Source organism: Ursus maritimus, unplaced genomic scaffold, assembly GCF_017311325.1.
Source record: "Ursus maritimus isolate PB19 unplaced genomic scaffold, ASM1731132v1 scaffold_32, whole genome shotgun sequence".
In the NCBI taxonomy this organism is placed as follows: Eukaryota; Metazoa; Chordata; class Mammalia; order Carnivora; family Ursidae; genus Ursus; species Ursus maritimus.
In genome coordinates this window covers 21393712-21411087 of record NW_024425786.1, presented here as the reverse complement: position 1 = coordinate 21411087, position 17376 = coordinate 21393712, and the positions used below count along the sequence as shown (strand labels likewise).

The window sequence follows — 17376 nt, the reverse complement described above, 5'->3', positions numbered from 1 at the left end:
ATCTAATAAAGAAAATTTAAAACCACTATTAATATTTCAGACCACTGTTACAGATAACATGCAAACACTCATAGCCTGTTTTACATAAACAGGCTCTTGCTTTAATACTGTTATATAACCTGTTTCTCTCTCTCAAAAATACGCTGTGACCATATCTCTATGTTCATAGATACAAATTAATATAATTTTTGGTGACTGCCTGTGATTCTAATCCAGAGATCAACAGACTTTTTCTGTAAAGGGCCAGAGGGTAAATATTTTAGGCTTTCAGGCCACAGAGGATCTCTGGTGCATATCCTCGTTTTCTCTTTTACAACCCTTTCAAAGTACAAAAACTATAGCTCAAGGACCACACAACAACAGACTGCAGGCCAGACCTAGTCTCGCTTGTGGACACTGAAGCTCCTGAATGAAGTTACTTAACAAATCCCCTATTGAAAGATATGTGGGTTGTTTCCACGTTTTCATTATTACAAATAACACTATGATGAACACCTTTGTGCACATAGATATCTGTTGGTCTCCTGGGGAAATTCCTGGAATCCCAGAGCTAGAAAGCAACTTCACAGTGAAGGCATTCCCTCTAAGGCATTCCAGACAAATGGCTATGCAGTTTCTGCTTGAATATGTCCAGAGATGGGGGACTCACCACCTGCATGCACAATCCACCCTGTTGTTGGGACCACACACAGAGGAAGCCGGTTCTCTCTCTTTTTTTCGAGCCAAGGGCTACCTCTTTCTCACCTGGCACTATTTTTCCTGGTTCTGTTCACGGAATCAGAGTCTAAAACTAAGCCTTCTTCCTTCCACGTGTTGGAAAATGGCAGGTGTTAAGGGTCCCCGCCTCATCCAGCTGTGGTGGGACCAGAGTGAATACAAGGAAGTGCTCAGCGCACATTGGCCGTTGTGGCTGCTTGGTCGGCTGCCTGCTCAGCGCCACGTGGCCATTCCTCGGCGCTCTCATCTTGGGTTGTTCTGGCACAGTCCTGAGTATGATCATCTGAGGACACAGGATACCACCCTCTTGGGTTAACGGAGGGCCAAAGATGATGCAGGTCAACTATGCGGTGGGCACCCAGATGGTGCTCAGGCCTGGCCTTCTCCCATCTCCCCAGGCAAGTGAGTGAAGCCAAATCCATCTTCTGTGGGATCTAGAACCTCAAATCTGTTAGGGGGATATATGCCCCAGCCAACAGGGCTGGTCTCTGTGGACAGGTATCCAGGTTTGTGCCCCCATGGCTGGCCCCATCCACCCGTATCCAGATGCGGTCTTCAGTGTTTCTGACCTCACCACTCACTGCCAGTGCAAATACCAGCTGAAACTGCACCCCCCTGTCACACATGTCCCCGAGCTGGTCTCCTCAGCTCACAACTGCATTCATCTCCTTCTCCTTCTAAAATGCCCCAGAAATTCCCCGCCCCCCGCACATCCACCCTGTGGGCCAGGGATTCCACAGATACCGTCACCACCAAGCCTTTAATAACCGTGGTGGATTGAGTGGTGGCCCTGAGAAGGACAAGTCCACATCCCATCCCCTACTGCCTGTGAATGCACTGACTTTACTTGGAAAAGGGGTCTTTGCAGGGGTATTTAAGTTAAGGATCTTGAGATGAGACCATCCTGGATTGTCTGGGTGGGGTCTAACGCCAGGGACAGGTGTCCTTGTAAAAGACACACAGGCAGAAGAGGAGACGGCCAGGTGAAGACAGAGGCACAGACTGGAGGGGCACAGCCGCACAGCACGACAGGTGTGGAGCCACCTGAAGCTGGAGGAGTCAAGGAAGGCCTCTTCCCACGCACCTGCAGAGGGAGCGTGGCCCTGCAGACACTCTGTGGACTCCTGGCCTCTAGAACGGTGACAGAATACATTTCTGTTACTTTAAGCTCATGCTATGTGTTAGGGCAGCCCTGGGAAACTATTAAAGGTGTGGTCCAGACAGAAGCACGGCCTTTGGCACCAGATACACCTCAATTTAAGCCCCAGCTCTGTCTCTAACTAACTGTACAAACTTGGGCAAGTTCTAACTTTTCCCGAACCTCGGTTTGCTCCTCTGTGAACTGGGTATAATGATCCTACCACATAAAGGTGTGGCGAGAACCAAATGAGTTCCTGCCTACAATGTCCCTAGCACGCTGCTCATATCATAGTGGTTTCTCTTGTCCAGATGAGGAAAAAGGGCCCAGAATGACACCTGCTTGAGCTGTCCTGGGAGTCCCGGGCTCCCTCCTGACTCCTGGGCTGGCCTTTGGTAACCTGCCACCACTGGGGGGGGACCCAGAGCCCTGTGCTGGAACTTGAGCACCGGAAGAGGCTCTGATCTGTAACACTGAGTTCCAATCTCCTCTCCCACTTTACAGATTGGGAAACTGAGGCCCAGAGAGGGAAGGACAGTTGCACAGGGTGACACGGGGTGTCAATTCCCTGACTCCTGAGAGGCCAAGTTCTTTCTTCTCTACTGAGCTGTCCTTCTAGGAGCTAATGCTCAGATGAGGGCCCAAGGCGGCTGAGGCCAAAGGGAAAGGGGGGGCTCCTGTCCAAGGCTTCAGAATTCCTGATGAGGGCCTAGGCTCTTAGTAGATGCTTACATTCTAGGTCCCTGAGTCCAGTGATCAACCAACGTAGGTAGGTCCACGGATGGAACCATCCCCGTCGCCATCATCATCTTCATCATCTCTATCTCAGCAGCTACACTGACTCAGTGCTTACAAGGGCCTGATGTCTTCTATTGAATTCTACCGTGGCATTTACATAGATGAGGCTTATTTAATTACTTCAACGACCCTATGAAATCGCTACTATTATTATCATCCTTATAGAGGGGAGGGAAGTGAGACTTGGGGAGTATCGTGGGTTGAATAGGTGCCCCCAAAATTCATATCGACCTGGAACCTCTGATGTGAACTTTTCTGGAAATAGGGTCTTTGCAGACGTGATTAAGATGAGGTCATACTAGATCAGGGTGGGCCCTAACTCCACGATGACTGGTGTCCCTATAAGAGGAAACACAGAGACATGCACAGAGGGAACACGGCCATGGGAAAACAGAGGCGACAATTGGAGAGATGCACTTGCAAGCCCAAGGGATGTCAGTGACTGCCAGCACCCACCGGAAGCGAGGCGAGGAAGGAGTCTTCCCGAGAGCCTTTGCAGGGAGCCTGCCATGCTTGGTTTCACACTTCTGGCTTCCTGAACTGTGAAGGATACATTTCTGTTGTTGTAAGCCACCCAGTTTATGGTCATTTATGACGGCAGCCCTAAGACACGAATACAGAGGGGTGAAGCATCTTGCCAGCCATGGCCTCAAACAGAGAAGCAATCCAGGTTCAAATCACTCCACTCCTCAGTTCTCCCAATAAAAGGATTTTTTTTTCCCATCAGGAATATAGATTGTGAGCACTGAAAGGAAAGGAGGCAGGTGAGAGTGTTTACTGAGCACTTCCTCTGTGCTAGCTGTGCTGTTAAATGAGTGCCACCAGTGTGCTCGTATCCCACTGAATCTGCACAGGATGTGAGCTTTAGCCCCATTCTACAGGTGAGGAATGTTGAGGCTTGGAGGGTGGAAGTAACTCACCAAAAGTTCCACAGCTAGGAGTGGCGGGGCTGGGCCTTGGGTCCCTCGGACTCCAGAACCCACTAACCTAACCTCTACCCCATCTTCTTCTCCCTGTATATAAAGCTCAATCCCTTTGTTTCACAAAGGAGGAAGCCGAGGCGCAGCTACAGCAGCGATCACAGAGGCTCTGCCCATGGTGGAGAATAAACAGCTTAAACAAAGCATCTGCCAGCCAGCCTGCTGGGGTCCAGTTGGGGTTCCCTCTATTTGTACACAAAGGGTGGTTGCTCTTCCCACTGGCAAAACAAGCCCGCTGGGCAGCAAGGGCTGCAAATTCCGTCCCTGCCCACCATTTAACAGGAGTGGCAAGTCGCCAGAAATTAATTAGCTGTCTCCGTTTTGGCAAAGGATGAGGAAGAAAAGTGGTTAATTATAACAAGGCGTGTCACGGGAGAAGATTAAAGGCTGGAACATGGAAATAAAGAGCCCTGAGTTGAACATGAGTGAGGGCCGGGGTGGCCAGGTATAAATAAACAGGGCAGATGCCTGTGCCATTCAGCTCAAGAACAACACGCTCATGGAAGCCAGTGAGAAGCTCTTCCCCATCACCCGGGCTCTGCTTCTGGCTTAAGGGTGGCTGGGCCAGGAAATGGGGCAGCCAGACACCACAGACGCCCCAAGAAAGCAGAGTTCCCCAAGTGTAGCATGTCAGCCCACGGTCTCTGGAAATAGGACGTGTCCCTCCTACAAACACCTACTGACCTGCTGCCTGAGTGTCAGAGCCTAGGCTGGGGCTCCAGCTGTGAGCGAAGGCTACTCCCTCCCCCTGCCCCCCACACACACCTGCTCCTCTGAAGAGAGAGGGAGAGATGAGCAATCGAGTGCTTGAAAAAGTATGTGTGGATGGGGGACACATAGGACACTGTGGGAACACGGAGGAGGGGGGGATCTGTTGGCCTGGGGGCGTCAGAAAAGGCCTCTGGGAGGAGAGATTTACTAAGCTGAGAAGCAAAGGGTTACTTTAGAGAGAAGAGAGGCCTGAGGTTCCCACACATCTTCCGTCTTGTCTTGAGGTTGAAGGATTTTTATTATAGATCCCCAGTACTCCATGGAGAGAACCTCATTAACAAAGTGTCAACGAGATATCTAGGAAATACTTAGTGATATCTCCTTCGGGTCAGGGATGGAGCTAGGAAATAGCACGGAACACGAACAGGACACGGATCCCACCCTCTAGGAGCAACCAGTGGAAAAGGGAAGGCGAACCCTGGAACGAGCAATTACAACTAGAAAACACTGATTCATGACCATGACCATCTACTTGTGTGCGGCTCCCCTCGTTCTATGCGAGGCACGGACAAAGCCACTTGATTTACATCGCTGTATTTCATCCTCACAACAAACGACTATGGTAAGCACTATCACCGCATCCGGCAGAGGAGGGGACTGAGGCTCAGAGAGGCTTGCCCAAGGTCACACAGCCTATGGGCTCTAGTACCAGGACTCAAGACCAGATCTGTCTGACTCTGTGATGATTAGTTTTATGCGTCAACCTGGCTGGGCTCCAGTATCCAGTTATTTAATCAAACACCAATCTCAGGGTTGCTGTGAAGATATTTGGCAGATGTGGTTAATATCTGCAATCAGTTGACTTTAAGGAAGTTATCCTTGGTAATGAGGCTCAACCCTAAGAGCAAAACTGAGGCTTCCCAGGGGAAGAAGAAATTCTTTTTTTTTTTTTTTTAAAGATTTTATTTATTTACTCGACAGAGATAGAGACAGCCAGCGAGAGAGGGAACACAAGCAGGGGGAGTGGGAGAGGACCACGCCCTGAGCCGAAGGCAGACGCTTAACCGCTGTGCCACCCAGGCGCCCCATCCAGGGGAAGAAGAAATTCTGCCTTTTGACCTGCAGCATCAGCTGTTGCCCGAGAGTTTCCAACCAGCCAGCCTCGCCAGACCCCACAACTGCATAAGCTGATTCCTTGAAATACATCCTCCTGGTTCTTTTTGTCTAGTAGGACAGACCTGAAAGGACATAGTCTAGGCTAAGGTGCTGGGAGCCATACACTCTCCTCACCAGAAAAGGGGCAAAGACACCAGCCCCCAGGGAAGTGTTGTAGAGATGAGAGTTTCCAAGCAAGGTCCCCTGTATGAAGCCCTGTAATATCACCAAAGCACACGCTCAGTTTTGTCATAGTCAGATTTGATGGATTCTTGATCATTTGGAGTCCTGCCCATCGCCAAGTAAATGTCCCACGGTTCCATGTAAAAATACTGCGGCAAGTTTGTCATTCTTAGTGACCACAGGGTATACGGGGATGATACGGTTTACCTCTCCTGCCCCCAGTCCCCAAGGAACACTCCTTGAGGACAATGGGCAAGGCCGGCCCTGTGCAGAGCACTTCACATCCATTCTCTCCTTTGACCCACACCCACCGTGGGAAGTAGAGACCCATGTATTCCCATTTTGTTTCATCCCAGTTTCAGAAGGAAACTGACCCACGGTCAGAGGTGCTTGTCTAGAAGTACAGAGTGGACGGAACCAGGATCCAAAGTCAGATGTTCCAAAAAATCCACATTTCTCCCCTGTAGGCCTCTGGCCATGCTGGGCCATATCCCTCTGCCTGACACACAAGAGTTTCGCTTTTGTTTTATTTATTAACAATTTATTATTTTAATAACTTTACAACTCAGTCTGCCCTGCTCCACAGCCTCTCCTGATCCCAAGTGCTATAAAAAAGTCATTTTTCACAGTTGGAATCAGACGGTGTCATGAATTCCACCTTCTCGGCCATTGCTTCCCAGTCTCTTTGCACACACGGGCTCTGGGAGTCAGGGGGGCCTCAGTTCACAGGCTGTCACTTACCATTGTGGCCCTGGGGCAAGTGAATTAGCTTCTCTGAGCCTCAGTGTTCTCATCTGTCAAATGGAGAGAAACGTGCTACCAGCCTCAGAGAGTCGGGAGAATTAAATGAGATACTTCGTGGAAGGTGCTCAGCACAGAGCTGGCCACCCTGTCAGCACTCTAGAAAGGTCAGCAGTGCTATTTTTGGTGTGAAGTCCTGTGGAGTCAATATGCCATGCTTTGCTGGCATGACAGGGCCTGAGCAGGTGAAGGGAGTGTCTTAGGGCTACTTGCCCCTCCCGCAGGACAGCCCTCTGGCCACAGGCTGGGCTCCACTTCCCACTAGATGGGGGGGCATTTCCTAGCACTTCAGGACCATGAGTTTTTGTAACCAAGGGAGACAGATTATCTCCATCTGTCCTGCAGGGGCATGTGGGCTGGCCGGGAGAAGTGGTTTTTCTCCCTTGGCTTAATCCTGTCCCAGATTCCCGAATGCTGGGAAATCAGCCAGAAGGCATCATTATCACCAACAACTTCCTGTTCCCGGTCAGGCCCTGAGCTAGGGCCGTACATCACCTCCCTTCCCCTTCCCCTTCTCCGTTCCCCCTAAAACACTTCCTCTCAGAGGCACGCCTCTGCTGGGTTGTCTCCTCCTCCCTGACCTCACCATATACAACTACAGCCCCACCACTCTCTCTCCCCCACTCCTCTTTTAGTTGACCTCATGGTCAACTATAGCCTTGGCCTTACATCTGCTCGTTTACCGTCTATATTTCCCCCCACTAGAATGTCGGCTTCGTGAGGGCAAGGACTGTGTCTTGATCACTGTGACATGCCCAGCCCCCAGAACCGTGCCCGGTATTAGGAGGGGCTGCTGAGTGTATGTTTGCCACAACCCTGCGACGTAGGTGATTTTCTATCACCTACATCTTACAGATGAGAAAACAGAGGCCAGCGAGAAGCAGACCTGGGTTTGAACCCCGATCTCTCTGCATCTGAAGGATGCGGCTGCCTTGCCAGGTGCTGGCTTCGCCCCGGGAACCTTGGACTTCTCGGAGCCTGTGAGACATCAGTGGCCCCCAGGCTGGGTTGCCCTGTACAGGAACCCACTTCCCATACTCCTGGGTAGGGCTATCTCTAGCTACCCTCTGACTCTCCCTTAGCCCAGGTAACCCCAGGAGTGAAAGAGATGCAAGGGGGAACAAAGGGTTAGGAAGGCAAGGTCCAGTCCTGTCTTGGCCACTAACTCAAGAGACACTGAACCTCTCCAAACCTCGGTTCCCTCATTTTTCAGTCAGAGGGGCTGAACTTGACATACAGGCAGAAGACTGGGCAATGGCTAAGAGTGTGGGCTCTGAGATCAGAATGACCCGATTTCAATCTGACTCCGGGACTTGGAGCATGTAACAGAACTTCTCTGTGCCTCAAGTCTCCTCACCTATAAACGCGGGCAACAAACTCAGCCCATAAGGGTCTGTGAGGATGAAATGGGATGATATCTAGATCTCTCTAAGCAGACTGCCTGGCACAAAATAAGTGTTCAGTAAAGAGAATCATCATCCACGGTTCAAAACTCTATGCCTTGGTGAAAAGGTCACCTCGGCAGGGGAGAGGAGTGAGGCCATTTCCGCCTCTCCGTGTGTTGTGTTCATTGGACAGGGCTTTTTGACCTCACAAGACTTTGAAGTTTGAGTTCTTTCAATTTATCAAGACTCAGAAAGCTACAGAAGACAAGAGTCTTCCTGTACACACGCCCCCCGGCCAGAGACAAAGCTGTTGATTTCTGCAGCTGCACTGGGAGCTATAAATCAATAGAACCCAACCCAGACACCCCATCCCACCCCATATCCCCCAGCTGGTAATAGGGCCGCCGCAGCCTGCATGATGGTAAATTGCTAATTTAAGCCAGGCTTTCTGCTCAAGCCCACGATTACCCCTCTTCCTGTGCATGTTATGATGTTCTGGGTAGCCAATTGGATTTAGAGGTCCCAGGACTCTGAGGTTAATGAAATCATGCCTTGCCCTTTGCATAGCCTCCAGACAGGCACCATCTGCCAGGAAGGGGAAAAGGGGAATCTGAGATCACAGCATCTCTGAATCTCGGTGTGGGGAGAGGAGCCTACAATTATGTTTATCTTTTCTCCACGCAAATCTTCAGTGCCATGCCTCCATCCAGTGGTTTTCCAGTGTCCTCTTGCATACCTTCAGAGATGGGAAGCTCCCTACATTACACAGCAGCCCATACCTATTGGGAAAGCTATTTTTTTTTTAAGATTTATTTATTTATTTTAGAGAGAGAGAGAGAGCATGTGCAAGAGCACGGGGGTTGGGGAAGGGCAGAGGGAGAGGGAAAGAAATTTAAGCAGACTCCGTGCTGAGCACAGAGCCCGACGAGGGGCCTGATGTCACAACCCTGAGATCACGACCTGAACTGAAACCAAGTCAGATGCCCAACTGACTGCACCACCCATGCACCCCTGGAGAGCTTTGACTGTTAGAAATTTCCTTGTAGAAATAATAAGAATGTTCACAGATGCATTGTTTAGATTGGCATAATATTGGAAATAACATAAGTCCCCCCCAATAGGACACATTCATACAATGCAGCCATCAAAAAATCATGTTTTCAAAGAATGTTTGATAACATGACAACACACTCATGATATAATATCAAGTGAAAAGCAGCTTACAAAGTATTATATATAACATGATCACTATTCTAATATTGTGATCCTGATATCATTAAAACACACACACACAGAGGCAAAAAGAGAGAGATGGGAAAGAAATACAACAAAATGACAAAGCTTTTTTCTTTGTAGTGAGATTATGGGTAATGTATGTCTCTACTTAAACTTCTCCATATTTTCTGAAATAACTGTGTTACCTTTACAGCAAAAGAAAATGTCTAATATTGAGCTAATAAAACTTCCCTATACAATCTACCCAATAATTCCAGTTCCTCTGGGGCTCAATAAATACTGATCGATGGGGCGCCTGGGTGGCTCAGTTGGTTAAGCATTTGCCTTCGGCTCTCGTCATGATCCCAGGGACCTGGAATCGAGCCCCGTCTGGTGTTGGGCTCCCTGATCAGCAGGGAGTCTATTTGTCCCTCTCCTTCTGCTCTCCCCCCCCCACCCCCACTGGCCCCACCTCATGCTCTCTCAAATAAATAAAATCTTTTAAAAAAATAAAATAAAATAAAAATAAACTAATCAAAAGAATGAGAAGTAAGCCTTTGAAACAGACATGATGGAAAATGTTTACCGAGGTAAGCCTCGGTGGCTCAGTCAGTTAAGTGTGTGCCTTCAGCTCAGGTCATGATCCTGGGGTCCTGGGATCAAGTCCTGCATTGGGCTCCCTGCTTGGCGAGGAGTCTGCTTCTCCCTCTACCCCTCCCCACTGTTTGTGCTCACTCTCTCTCTGTGCCAAATAAATAAATAAAATCTTAAAAAAAAAGAAAGAAAGAAAATATTTACTGAAAACTTGCCAAATGCCTGCTTCTGTGCTGAAGTCCTTCATATCATGCCTCATAAACTTCTCAAAACCACCCGGTGAAGCTCTAATGCTACTCCCATTTCACAGATGAGAAAACTGGGGCTCACCCAGGCTTAGTTGGTTAACTAAGTGTATGGCCAAGCTCGCTCTCTCAGTAAACAGCACAGCTGGGCCCCGATCCCAGGTCAGTCTGGCTCTGACATCTCGGCTGTCAACCGCTGTCAGCCACGCAGAGGCCTCGGAGGGTTGCAGACAGCAATCTGCCTGCTCCTCCCTTCCTCTAACAAGGACGTCATTAACTCTCACTCCGTGTGTCTCATGGACAACAGTGCCAGAGTGAACATGGAGTAGGTTTGCAGTCAGAAAGACCTGAGTTTGCAGCTTTTGGACTGTGAGAGCCGGCTGCTCCCTGAGCCTTCCCGTCCTCATCTATCAATAAAAAACTACAGCCCCATTGCAGGGCCGTTGTGAGGCATGGAGAAGCCTCTGGCACACGGTGGAGGCTCAGGAGAGGCTTCTTGGTGCCCTTGGTGACTCTGGGATCACCCCACACACTCTCTGGGGAGTGGGGCAGGCAAGGGGGCAAGGCCAGGAGATACCATAGGGACACCAGCCGGGGCTTGCTTGTTCTCCCTGCTCAGCCTCCCCAGGGCGGGGGACAGGGGGATCATATGGCCCAGCCTCCTGCCTCTGGAAGGTCTGAAGGCACTCCGTTGTATGTATGTATTTATTTATTTTAAAAAGGACATTGGTTTTTTTGTTTTTAGAGAGGGAGGGGGAGAGAGGCAGAGGGAGAGGGAGACAGAAAGAATCCACGCCCAGCACGGAGCCCAACACAGGGCTCCATTTCACAACCCTGAGATTGTGACCTGAGCCAAAATCAAGAGTTGGACGTTTAACCAACTAAGCCACCCAGGCACCCCAGCACTCCATTTTAGAAAGGGGACAACTGAGGCCAGGGTTCCGGTGACCCATCCAAAGTAGTGCAGCTCTCTCCCATCGCCCTGAGCTAGCCTCTCGGTTTCCCCGCATCGAGGCCCCCTCCGTCCCACCCCGTGCCCACCCACACCCAATTCATCCCCTTGAACACCATTCCGCACAGATCGCTTTGAAGTCCTCTTCCCCATGGCCCGTGGCTCAAAGCTCCCTCGTTTCCCAGTACGGTCACCTTACTGTGGGACCCGAGAACCCGCCCGGCCTCGGCTCCCACTGCCCAGATCTGCCACTCCTGCCTCAGTGCAACCTCTGGCCCCTGACATGACCATGCTGGCCTGTCTCGGGCCTCTCCTCCGCCTCACTCCTCCTCCCCGCCAGAGCGGTCCAGCCAAAGCTCCGCACACAGCCGGCATTCCTGACAACCACACCAGGCTGAGGAGGACACCTACTTGCGAGGCGAGTTCTGCTTTTGTCCCTGCACACTTTCCACCTCCACAGCCACCCGGGGCCCCTGACACGCACTCAGCTCTGCCCCTGGTGAAATTCCCTGTCCTCTGCAGCTCTCCGAGATCCTGGGAACCTCTTTTTGCTCATGCTGTTCCCTCTGCCGGGAATGTTCCGCCCGTCTCCAAGTAGCCAACTGTTCCTGCCACTTCACGACAACGCAGCACAATCAGGCGGGACCCCCTCTGGCTGGGTCAGGGGCTGGCCCTGGACTCCCACAACTCCAGGAAGCTGGAGGACCTGGCTGTGTGAGAAGCCAGAGGCCGTGCCGAAGCTTCAACTGAGGGTCTGGGCCATGGGAGCTGAGACTGGACCGGCCTGGCAGGGGTCGGCATCAGCAAACGCTTGTTGAATAAGCAGATGTGCAGACGATGCAGGAAAAAGGCCAGGGCCAAAGATGGAACACGGAAACCATGATGCCCCAGAGCCACGCCTGCCACTTGGAGCAGCAGGGGTGTTAGTTAATCATAGCACCTGGCATGCACTGAGGGCCTACTATGTGCTGGGTGCTGTGCTGCAGCCTTTACACACATGAGCTCATCTAATCCTCCCCCAAATCTACCCTGATCACCCCAATTCTACAGATGCAGAAATGAGGCTCGGGGAGGGCAAGCAGTTTGCTCAAAGCCACACCACTAGGACACGGTCGAGCTGAGGTTAAAACCTGGAGCCTCATTGGGATCTCACGTGGCCTGGGGGCCCTGGGTCCACGGACTCCAACCCAGATTAGAGAGGCGAGGGAGACAAGAAGGCAATGGGCTCATTCTGGGCCTCCAAAAAAACAAGGTGGGGACTCAGAGCTTCCAATCCTGCCAAGCTGACCCCTAAGCACCTGCCCCAGCAACCCCTGGCACCTCGGCAGTAGAGAGAGGGGACAGCCAGAACTCCTCATTCACCTGTCGTGACCCCGCCCCAGTCCAGGCTGCCCGGGCCAAACTCCCTTCCCCGCTCTGTGCTGCAGGCACTTGGGATGAGAGGGGAACATGCTGCTTTACCAACGTGGTCTTGTCATCTTCAGGACAAAGATGTTTCTGAGTCAGGTGCTATGACCCACACTTTATAAATGAAGAAACTGAGGTGCAGGGTGGCAATCCAACTCACTAAAGATCTTAGGAGGTGGCAGAGCCCACACCTGATCAGAGGAAAACTCAGAAGAGAGAGAAGCCAAGGGAGAGACCAAGGGCCAGAGAAGCGCAGGGCGTGGAACAGTCGTGAAGAGGCAGGCCGAGGTTGGTTATATGCAGGGGGCAGAATGCGAGACGGAGGGGTGGTCAGAGACACAGCAGGGTACGAGCCTGCTGAAACCAGGACGGGAGGGAGGCAGGGAGACAGGGCAGGCTAGGGAACAGACAGGAGGCCATGTGGAAAAGCATGGACTCCATTCTCCCGCCTGGATTCTGGGGCAGGCAAACCAGGAAGTCCCGGGCCATGCAGAGAGAAGATATACGGGGTCACCTGTCAGAGATGGGGGTCTGCTAAGCCCTTCACACTCTGCCCTACCCAGTGGGCCACCAATGGAACTCTGAAATGCCGGCCCCTCAGGGCACTTACCACCCAGAAAGAGGGGCTGTCAGGCATCTGCTCTGAGGACCCACAGGGTCAGCACACCGGCTGAACTCACACCGTGGGACTTAATGGTGATGCTCTGCCTGGGGACGAGATGTCCCCAAAAATCCTGCTCGTACTTCACAGAAGCCTCGGGAACCACAGGCTGTTTGTTAAAAGGACAATTCCCAGAGGCCCCTCTCATGCATCCAGATGGATGAGTGGGCTTCTCAAGTGGGTCCATGAAGTAGGGAGAGGGCCAGAGTGTGGGGGAGGCGGGAATGGAGGGTGCTTCATGATGTGGGATTCTGAGGTTTTTTCTCAGCTCCTCATCCAGGTCAGGCTTCTCGTCAGAGGCTCTTCCTTCAGCTTACTTAGCTACCTACCCACTCCTCATCCTTCAGTTCCTCAGAGGGCCTCTCTGAACTCCCTGACCAGGTGAGACCCCCCCCACACACGTCGTGGGCTCCCAAAGTGCCCATCTACTCTTCCATCGCCCTCAGCACAAATACAAGTTTGTTAGATGACTAGCTGATGACCGTCATTTCTCCCACCGTGAGGGCAGAGACCGTCTATTTTTTTCCTTAACACTGTATCTCAGCATCTAGCCCAGTGTATCCATAGAATTTTCTTGAATGAGTTAATTCTTTCCATTCCTTCACAGAGAGCCAATCCTTTTTCTCAGAGGGGGTAAATGGCTCAGCCTACAACGCTATTAATCCTCACCACAGCCCCAGACACGTTGTTGCTATTCCCACCTTACAGGGGAAGAAATGAGCTTCAGAGAGGTAAAGCTAACCCAAACACACAGCAAGTAAGTGGCTTTGAACTCAGGACTTGAACTTAGATATGTCTGGCTTCAGAGCCCCACCTCTGCCACTACATACCACCCCGCTTTCCCACCCCAAGGGTTTCTCTGGATCTTCTTCCCTTGGAAACCTGCCCCCGCCCCCAACTGCGGGAGCTCAGGACTGACAGGCAGAATTCATTCCTTCAACCATTCATTCTTTCATTCAGCCAATCAACTGACTTACTTACTGGCTGTGCCAAGCCCTGCACAGGGTGCCAGGAAACCAGAGAGGTCAGGGGCTTCTCTCCATCCTGGGCTCCCCTCTTTCCACTGCTCTTGGGACTTTGCCAGCAGAAGCAGGGTACCAGGCAGCTGCCCTATCCTTAGTGTCACTGTCAGTGGGGAGGAATTAAGTGCCAGCCCCATCATTACCCCTCCCCCCAGGATAGCAGCCTAAAATACTTGGGCCAAATAATGTGTAGGTTCACAATCCTTCTGTCTCCATTGTTCTCTGATGATCTAAGACACAAGGAAGGACAGAATTCTACCCCCTCCTTCCATGGATTTCTTTGACTGTCCCCTACCCCAGGCAGCTCTGGAAAAAGTTCTAGACTTGGAGTCACTAGACCAGGGTTTTAGCTTCAGATCTGGAACTAGCTGTGGGACCTTTGGAGAATAAGTCACCCTGCCTCTCTCTGAACCACAGATTCCATATCTGCAAAATGGAGGCGATCATATTGAGGATTCTAACGCCTATCCCTCAGGCTTATAGGTGAGGATTAAATCATTCAGACCCAGAGAGACAGTTTTCACATACATGATTGGTCCAGGAAATGTCTTAGCAACATGGGGGCCTATGGGGGCCAGCTATGCTGCTTGCAAGATGCATCTGACAATGGGATTTGTGAAAGGTTGGCTGGGAGCAGCCCTAGCAAGCAGAGGCCAGAGCATTCCCCAAGTGGACCCTCAGAAGTGAGGAGCCTTCCCCTGGCTCACTGGGAGTGGGGGAGCTGTGCTCATCAGCCCAACAGCCAGAGTCCCTGGAGAAGAGGCTGGGAATGGGACTGAACACACTCTTCAGCACCTAGAGCTCCCCAGAGAGGGTACGTGTACAGAATCTGGAACTCAGAACCTTAGCTATCCTCTAGCCCACCTTAGGACAAGGGCCACTTTCACCCTCCCTCTTTTAAAAGGCACTAGATCCTAAGGGATCTGGAAAATTCCTCCTCTTTATCACACAGACAGCTTCCATTTACTGGATCCAGGCACCAGGCCAGCTGCATTTTATATGTTTGCTCACTGACACTTCACAAAACCCCTGTTGAAGAAGGCTCTATTATTACTCCATTCTATAGATGAAGAAACTGAGGCTCAAAGATAAGTGATGTACCCAAGTCACAGAGCCAGTTCATGGCAGGGCTGGAATTCATACTCAGGTTGGCCCCACTCTAAAGCCTGTATTACCTCCAAAGACAAAGTGGGGAGAACCACTGACGAAACGCACAGCAAAGATCAATCCTGCCTGTGCTTGGGGGAATTTTCCCACGGTAGCTGGTAATGAGTCACTGAAAGCACAGGAAATTGTGCCCTCCACTCTTCCTGGGGGAGCAAAGATGCCAGAGCTCCCTCAACACCCACACACCCATGCAGTGCTCCAATGCACAACACTCTGTCCTGCAGAGATCCCAGACTCTGGAATTCAGACTCCCACCTGCGGAGACTGGGTCTCTACTCTTCAGACAGGGAAACTGAGACAGATGGGGCAGATGGTGGGACAGGGGGACTGGGGTGCTTACGGTGATGGGCATCAATGTCTGGGTTGAGACCACAGTTCATAACTGAGTCTGACCTCTGAGTCCACAATCTGCCCTCTGCTCTGCTGGGTGGCACCACAGCCCAGAGAGGTTTAGGGCTGTGCCCTCGGTCAACCAGCATGGACGACCATTTCCAACTATCAGTAAATACAAGGGCATCTTTGTTGTTATAAGGATAGGAGTTTCCCTTCGATCCTTTTTGCCCATGTCTGAGCTGGCAGAACTGGGTCAGGAGGTTGTTTCCAGGCAAGCGGATGGTGTTTTAGATTCTCTGAGAAAGTCCCAGCACTCTACATAGATACCAGGAAGAGAATTTCGCTTCCTGAGGTGAAAGCACAAACTCCACTCCCGCCCAAACAAACCAGTGCTGACTCTAGCAGAAAGAAAAGCCTGTTAGAGAAGAGGAGAGAGTGAGACGGGGCATTTGCGAGGGGCTGAGACTTCGCTGATTCACATCCAGAGCTAGAGACCAGATGGCCTCGGAGGAGGGAAGCAGATGACTGACTGGCTGGCCACAGCCCTTGCCCACTGTACCCAGGAGCCACGGGCTCCCCCTCAGCAACCGCACACACAGGTGCACAAACACGGGGCTCCATGCTCTCCTCCCCCGCAACTGCCAGGGAGTTGACAAGAAACAACACAGTCACATAGTCACAGTCTCATACGGGGAGAATCACGAACTGACAGTGCGGGACAGGCACACACCAACACAGGAACCCCCTAGAGATGGTCATCAAATGGGACTTGGTCAATGTCCCCACAGCATGGTGCAGACACCCAAACACTCCCACGTCCCCACACCCCCACGGAGAGCCGGCTCCCCAGAAGCCCGCTCCCAGGAGGCTTTAGGAGGTCCAAACACTCAATACATTTGTACTGTCACCAACACAGAATCATCCACTTGCAAACTGTGACAGACACACTAACTGTCGTCAAACTATCCCACAGAGCCTCACGCAGAAGCAAGGGGATGCGAATAAACGATCCAATGTTATTTAGTCACACACACACTCTCTCTCTCTCTCTCTCTCTCTCTCTCCACACTCTCCACCGTCCTTCCCTCCGTGGAAGTGGTCTCCTCGCTGGGCCCCGGGCTCCCCCTGCAGGAAGTGCGGAGGCGCGGAGAGCCCCGGGTCCGAGGTCAGGGTGCCGGGTCCGCGGTCCCCACCCTCGCCCCGGGTGAGGAGGGGGGCCAGGCCGCAGCGGACTCACCGGACGATGCCGAACATGACGAGCACGTTGCCCAGCAGCCCCACGGCGCACACGGCGGAGTAGAGAGCGGTGATGGCGATGGCCAGGGCGAGGGACGAGGCGCTCCGGGCGGCCGGCGGCCCCGACGCATTGGCGCCCGCGCTGGGGAAGGCGCTGGGGAAGGCGTCCGAAGCATTGGCGAGGAGCGGGGGCTGCAGCTCGGCGTCGGCGGAGGGGGCCGGCTCCATGGCGGCCGGGCGGCGGGCGCCGCGTCCCTCCCCGCCGTGCGCCCTGGGCGCAGAAACCCGGTGCGAGGGACGCGCGAAGGCCGAGGCTGCAGCCCCGACGCCACGGGCGACAGCGCCCCGGCCGCCCGCCCGGCCCTGCGCCGCCCTCCGCGCGCCCGGCCGCCCGCCCCGCCTGCCCCCCGGCGCCCGCCCGCTCTCCTCGCCCCGAGCGCTCTGAGCCCGAGCCGCTGCGGGCTCCTCGGACGCGCCCGCCGCGCGCACCACGTGGCCCGGAGGCGGCCGCCAGTCTGCGCCCGCGACCGGGGGCGGGCGCTGCACCACCGGCTTGGAGCGGGGCCAGGGAGGCTTCCCACTCCTCCCTGGGGATACTTCACGGGCTTGGGGGCACCCCAACCCCGGCCGGGGGTCACCTCCTCACCCTTTGCCGCTTTGGAATCAGAAGGACCTG

The 17376-nt window shown here is 52.6% G+C and overlaps 1 protein-coding gene across 1 annotated transcript in view; it reads right to left on the bottom strand.

Moving 5' to 3' along the window:
* OPRD1 (opioid receptor delta 1) overlaps positions 1 to 16928 on the bottom strand; it is a 31911-nt gene extending 14983 nt beyond the window's left edge. The window contains exon 1 of the mRNA XM_008694831.2: positions 16702 to 16928. Within this exon, the coding sequence (XP_008693053.2) occupies positions 16702 to 16928 (227 nt within the window). The remainder of the gene's footprint in view (positions 1 to 16701) is intronic.
* Between the last annotated feature and the right edge of the window lie 448 nt (positions 16929 to 17376).